The 7,108-nt window shown below is 47.2% G+C and overlaps 1 protein-coding gene across 1 annotated transcript; it reads right to left on the reverse strand.

The window, feature by feature from the left end:
• Nucleotides 1-598: 598 nt before the first annotated feature.
• On the reverse strand, nucleotides 599-6,513 carry LOC144590217 (uncharacterized; the record flags this gene model as incomplete). The annotated part of the gene is made up of 3 exons (XM_078395000.1): nucleotides 6,426-6,513; nucleotides 1,499-4,273; nucleotides 599-1,444 (listed from the first exon to the last, which is right to left on the reverse strand). Coding segments are annotated over exons 1-3 (3,709 nt in total), but the record flags the coding sequence as incomplete, so codon positions are not given.
• Nucleotides 6,514-7,108: the final 595 nt, after the last annotated feature.

The following is a 7,108-nucleotide window of genomic DNA, read 5'->3' on the forward strand; positions in this document are numbered from 1 at the left end:
ACCCCCCACCAGCCCGTGACTCTGACTCTGGCGGTGACCAGGGAGAGACATAGAGCTGGCAGAAAGCTTCCCCTCCTCCGGCACTGGGTGGGGAAATGTGCCGTCTGACCTCACGGACAGAGTGGGGGGTTGGGGAAGATGGTTAGGAACTGGTGCTGGGGATAGCCTGTCTCGTGAAGAAATGGGCGCTGTGATTTAGGTGAGCTTTCGGCGCGGAGACGTGGAACGGGAAGGGTTGTGAATAGATTCTTCAGGCTCTCCTGAAGTATTGACGTACTTGGATGAGAAGCCACTCCAGGTAGCACCTGGTAGTGACATGCCACGGACCAGGGGGGTGGCAGCTAACGGGTGAGGGTGGAGCAGCATTGAGGAAGCAAGGTGTGGTGTGAGAGGCTGTGGGAAGGTGAAGCAGGAGAAGGAGGGGGAATTAGAACAATGGATTGTTTATGGGCGGAGTGAAACATTTGCACCCTCTATTGGGAACAGTTGGAATGGTTATCATCTACATTGGAATTGAAACAATTAGCCATAAAAGAAAATATTCCTTCTGGCTTTTTTCCAGCACGTTTCCCACCCATTGGACCTCCCTTCGACTCACCTGGTAGCAGTTTCTCATTGTTTGCTACCTTTGGTATTAACTCTGCCCGTTCCTTTACTTCCCTCAGTCTCTCAATTCGCTCGACGAACCCAGGCTTCGCCTCTTCTTTCTCAGACTGAATCATGAGGTCAATGTAAGCTGGGGTGGATAATGGGTTTGGCCTCAGAGCTATTTCTTCAAGTCGTCTAATGCTGCCCGATAATTGTTCAATCGGCGCCAGAACTGTGTTCTCAACCTCAACAAACTCCTGCTCAAGTGATTCCATAATATTCTGCTGGGTCATCTTCGCACCATCGGCCTTCTCGTACTTTTTTTCCAGCTGTCTAAATGTCATCTTCTTCTTTTTCGTAACATAATCGAACTTGTACTGTTGGTTGAAGTGAACATTCCAGATGCACTTTTCCGGGCAGACCGTACAGTTCCCTTCATGGTCCATTGCAACACAATTAAATTTATTATCGTTGTTAAGAATGGTGCAGGGATAATGGCAGGCAAATAAACATTTCTGACAGTAGGTTATACAATTACCAGTGCCGTTAATATCCAACTGTACTGGAATTGTAACGTCAATTACATATTCACAATTTTTATTTGCATCCAACTCGGTCTGTTCTTGGTTCAGAGCTTGTTGCGTTTTCCTTAGTTCTTCCAGTTTGGCGAGACCAAATCGGATCTGCTTCTGCAATCCCACCATTGCAACTTCTAACTGCTTACGATCCTTCAGAACCTCTCTCGTTAAACTCAAACTTCTGGTTTCCATTGTGTTCAGAGCTATGAAGAATGTCTTCATACTGTTTGCTCCCATCTTCCAAAACATTGCATCAAAGTTATCATCGTTCTCTCCCCCTACTCCGCTTTCATTGGATCTGCACCGGTTGCCACAGTTTCCAGAGGTTGGACGCTGGGCAAAAATGGCTGAATTGTTAAACTTGAAGTGTACTGGCAGACCCGTGTTGTCTTTGGGACACGGTACATCAGCTAATTTCAGGGCATCCAGAATGGGGGGAAGCTGTCCGTCTGCGAACGTCACCAGGATCTGAATGTTCTCTCCAATTTCTTTGCCAAACATAGAAAGAATCAAATCAAAGACATATTTCTGTGTGTGAGTCAGGCGAGGCAGGGAGGCTTGAGCAACAAAGCACAAGGCGTCGATCTGATCAACACCCTGTGGGGAAGTGAAGAACTCACGGATTTGCTCAGTGATCTGTTGATCCCGGCCGATGCCCCTGGTGTCTCCGAATCCTGGCGTGTCAATGATGGTCAGAGAGTAATCAATGTTAAATCCTTCCTGATGGTGGAGCTGGTAGGCAGTGATGGAGGATGTCTGACTCTCAGCCTGGGACTTTCCTGTCTGTTCCTGTATTAACTTGTATCTGAAGTTGTCTCCCCATTCCACGCCCAAGATGTAATTGATCATCCCATTGATGAGGGTTGTCTTTCCTGACCCAGTTGCTCCCAGAACCATAATTGTCTTCATTGTGTGTTTTTTGGTGGGTTTTCCGAAGGAGCATTTCATAAGCTGTTTGAATTTATCAGCTACGTCCTTCTTTAGTTTGAGCTTGTAAATAGAAGGGTTTCCTTTGGATATTAATTGAGCTTTTCTGCGAAGTTTCAGGGCTATTCTGTTTGGTACATTTTCTATTTCTATTAGAACCTCGTCACTTGCTGCACTAGATCCTGTTTTTCCACACTCAGCAGACACTCGGAATCGGTAGACAGTCGTGGGTTTCAATCCCTCTAAACGATAGTAGCATTGTGTGTCTGTTGTCTTAACTTCCTCCCATGATCCACCTTTCTTGTTGAAATTAACTAACGGTTCTTCTCTATATTCAATGCTGTATCGAATTATGTTAACATCAGCTCCAATCTGACTTGGTCTGTCCCAGTGCAGTGTTGGATTGGGTGAACAATCCTGGAAGTCCGGATTACCAGGTGGGCTTGCCGGCCGGGTGAAGCTCTTGTAGCTCTCACTAGCCTTGCTGACCCCTACCTTGGTCACTGCTCTGTATCGAATGTGATACTCCTGGTGTGGCTGTAACCCAGGTATTGTGAAGGAGTGGCATTGACCATGTGTGTCCAGAATTGTCCATTCCTCCTGCTGGCTAACTTGGTACTCTACCTTGTAGCCCACAATCTCACCGGCACCACATCTTGGTGGCTGTAACTGCAGCGTCACACTGTCATGAGTTGTTCCACTAACCGTCGGTATCTCTGGCTGTGACGGGGGTTCAAAGCACTGGTTCTCCAGAAACCCTCCCTCGTACAGGTAAATGGACGCTCCCACTTTGCTGTCATTCTGCACAGAACTTACAATGAATTTTACTTTCTCGTCTGCTCTATTTTCTGTGGCAAAATCCAGGAACGATCGGAATTGCTCTTTCATTTTCTGCGAGACAGACCGTGAATTAAACCAGTGCTCGCTGTGTCCTGTTGCACAGGCTCTGTCAGCAGGATTGGGTACCTGCATGTTCTGAGCTGTGAGAGATTGGAGGTGGTTGTTTGCCTGTGACAGGTAGAAGTCCTCCCGATATAATGTTGTAAATGTGAAGCAGACAACATAATCTGTTGCTGGATCCATCAACTTGTCATCCAACTCGCCCTTTGATTTCGCAATTGGTACATCTTTAAATACGCTGAGGTAACGTCTCATTACCTTCCTCTCTCGTTCCTTGTCATCCAGCCACGTGGTCAGTGCCTGGTGTTTGAATGGTGACTGTTCCCTGTTCTTCAGTATATTCTCCAGTAATCCTTCCTCCTCCCCGCCGCCCCGAATGGATGGCAGAACCCTCGCCAAATTCTCCTGGAAAACTAGTGTGTACTCCAGACACATTTCTCGAAAATGCAGTATCCTATTCCCGATCTCAGGAAACTGATCGGCGACGCAGTCTTTCATCAGGTCTTTGCTCCTCATCATGGCCTCACTGAGCTGTTCCATGACACTCTGACAGCGATTGACCAGTCCCGCACTGATCCCCCTCACCAGCTGGGCAGCTTTTGAGTCGAGTTTATTGAGCGGATAGAGCCAGACTGTGATGGGCACTGAATGCTCTCCATCAGGGCCGAGGAGGTATGGGAGGGTTGCGTAGATATTGATGGCATCTTTGAAGGTGGTGGGGTTGTTCTTCAGTGAGAAATCCCCATAAAAGGTGCAGCTAAATTTCTCAGAATGAGACTTTTGTTCTTTTGTCATTTTTACGGAGGCTTCGCTCTGAATCGCAATCTTAGGGAGATGTTTAACCATTGCCCCCATGTTACCCTGAATATCCTGTGTGTTCTCTGCTGATGAAGCCATTTGGTCAAACACAAAGAAGGCCTGGGCCCCATAGAGCACTGCTGTAATGACATGGGTCGCTGAGCCCTCATCAAACACACTCGGGTAGGTAATATTCTGTCTCCCTAAGTGACTCATTGTCAGTTGCTCAAACCTGGTTGTTGCTTTGTACTGAAGGGTAACTCGTGCTTGTTGCTTAGATTCCTTTGTGTCACTGAGATATTTTGCCGACCCTTTCACCTCCACTAACCCACCCAGGAGACTCACCTTCAGTGACCCTGACACATTGAGAGCAGCAGCTTTCTTCTTCATGGAGTCTGATGCAATGATGTGAAACTCGGTGCTGGGCTTATCACGACGATCAAGGTTGCTCTGCAGTGTCTGTAAGTCCCACAAGGTGACACCTATAGAATAAAACATTAAAAAAATTAGGGAAGTTGTGTGAGTTAATCTAAGTGAATGATGTTTATTTACTAATTTTTTCTCTCATTGGGTAGATTCTCTGCATTAACCCCCTCTTGATTGAAAGGATGTTCGAGAACAGGTACTTCTTTGTCGAACTGGGTAGTAAGAAGAGCAGATGGCGGAAACTCAAGAACGGACTATCACAAGGAAGTGTGCTTGCACCAATACTCTTCAACATCTAACCTAACGACCAACCTAGAAATGAAGGTACATGTCACTTTATCTATGCAGCGACCTTTGTGTAGCTGCTCAAGACAGTGACTTCAGTGCAGCTGAAGAACCACTCCCAAATTCCCTCAACATACTAACACCTCATTATGAAGAGAACCACCTCCGGTCAAACCCATCAAAGACACAGTTGTGTGCATTCCATCTGCGCAACCGAGAAGCCAAACACTGACTGAGCGTCACCTAGTCTGGTACCCCTCTTGAAAACTGTGATCACCCAGTATATCTCGGAGTCACCTTAGAACGTTGTCTCTCCTTCAAGACCCATGTTGAAAAGACAAAAGCTAAAATCTGTGCAAGAAACAACATTGTCAGCAAACTTACTGGAACTAGATGGGGCGCAATTCCTGACACTATACGATCAACTGCCTTGGCTATTTGCTACTCAACAGCTGAGTATGCATGCCCAGTCTGGGAAAGATCAGCCAATGCTGAGAAGATTGATCCAGCCATCAATACCTGCCACCCTATCAACAAACATCAACTGATAGCCTATTCATACTATCTGGTGTAGCGCCACCACAGATTCGTTGCAGTGCAGCAAGCAATAGAGAACGCCATCGCCAGACCACAGGTGGATGACATCCCCTATCTGGCCATGAACCCGCAAAGAGTCGGCTAAAGTCCAGGAAAAGCTTCCTCAACGAAGTTGAACCAAATACTGAAGCTGAAGGTACTAGAGTTGCATTATGGGAAGAGAGATTAGCCATTCTCCCATCAACGACATCCATATCCATAAGTGCCAAAGAAGAACTTCCTCCTGGGGCCGAATCAAGCTGGGCTGACTGGAAATGCCTCAGACTAAGAGCTGGTACTGGTCGTTATAAAGCGATTCTCAAGAAGTAATACTCTGAAGACATCATCTGCATATGTGGCACTGAACCCCAAACAATGGAGCACTTATTGAGGTGTCCTCTATTAGAGCACGAATGCAAAGCTGAGGACCTCGCAGAGAACAATGATATTGCTAAGAGTTGTGTTCAGTTTTGGATGAAACACAATATCTAGCATGTGTGGACACGATAAGAAGCTGCTTAACCCCCACATTAACATTTTGCCGCCATCTTATCTGAGTTATTCACCTTGTCGTTTCCATCCCTTTCACACTTTCTCTGCGACTAAATTGTTTTCCCTCTTTCCTAGATGTGACGAGGATTCTCTGATCTGGAACATTTCTGGATTCTCTCTTGTAAGATGCTGTCTGATCCCACTGAGGCTAACACCTAACGTGTGATCCCTGTCTGGGACTCAGCTGCCTCCTCCCTCATCTCCCAGTGCCATCTTCGATACTGGCCATTAGAGCCACCCACTTTAATGCGGCGGGGCGAAGGCAGCGGCCGCCGGAGGCCCGCGGTAAGATGGTGGCGTCCACTCCATGGCCGACTCCGCCGCCGCCCGCTAACCGGACCGGACGCCCGCTTCCCTCTCCCTTCCTCGGGCTCCCGGTCTCCGGCTCCTCGATCAAGCGAACCCGGGGAGCCGCGAAAGGCTGCGACCGGGACCTGGGGCTGCGGAGCCCGCTAAAGTGTAGGCTCTACAATACAAAAGGTAGATGGAAAGTTGTACTCAATTATGGTTGTCACACCTGCCATTGTTTCCTCACAGCAGGGCGCTACAACACTCCCAAAGGCCGTACCATTCACTGTGAAGTTCCTGCCCAACGTTGACTCCCAAAATGCAGCAACTCGTAATAATGTTGAAATGTACCTTACCGCAGTTCAGGGAGTTAATTCACCAATCACCTTTATCCCACCGCAAAATGCACTGAATCTAACAGAGTTGTAGTCACTCTAGTCCGATTGGTAACCTAAACGTATGGCACCGCCTTGACAATCGCTTATTCGTCTGATAACATTCCAGTACCTGGGATCAGAGTGTCCGAGCGGCAGTCGTACAGCATTCCCAACTGGAAAGGACGGCCCAGAGTGGCCAGTTGGAAGGTTTCACTCATCACTGCACCGGGATTGGTGACTCAGAAAACGCCACTGACCTGAAACAGAAAGTGGGATGAAATATAACAAGCTACCTAGCAACGCAAATATAACGTAGCTACCCAGCAACGTGTTCTGATATAGCATCCAGTTGCACCGGTGATGCTCTATCAGAGAGAACTCAGAATCAGCGAAACTCCGATAATCGAGTATCGACACCCTTATTAGTTAATTAAATCCCCTCTGTCTCCAAATCTTTGGTGAGGCCGCGTTCGTAATATTGTGTGCGGTTCTGGTCTCCCCATTACGAGAATGATGTGAAGGCTTTAGAGCGTACAAAGCAGGGTTTCCAGAATGATGCTTAGATCAGGAGGTATTAGATACAGGGAGACGTGGAACAGACTAGGATTGTTTTATTTGGAACGCCGGAGGTTGCGATATAATTTTGCACCGCTTTTGTTTTCTACGTATATTGTTTAAAATTCTGAAGAATGTAAAATTATTTAAATAAACGAAAAACACTCGTCCACCAATGTCTGCAGGATTCAACCTCTTGTAACTCTACACCAACGCAGTCCTGGTCTCCCAGATACATCAGCGTAAGTAAATCAACGC

The sequence above is a fragment of the Rhinoraja longicauda genome, unplaced genomic scaffold, assembly GCF_053455715.1.
Source record: "Rhinoraja longicauda isolate Sanriku21f unplaced genomic scaffold, sRhiLon1.1 Scf000161, whole genome shotgun sequence".
Lineage (NCBI taxonomy): Eukaryota > Metazoa > Chordata > Chondrichthyes > Rajiformes > Arhynchobatidae > Rhinoraja > Rhinoraja longicauda.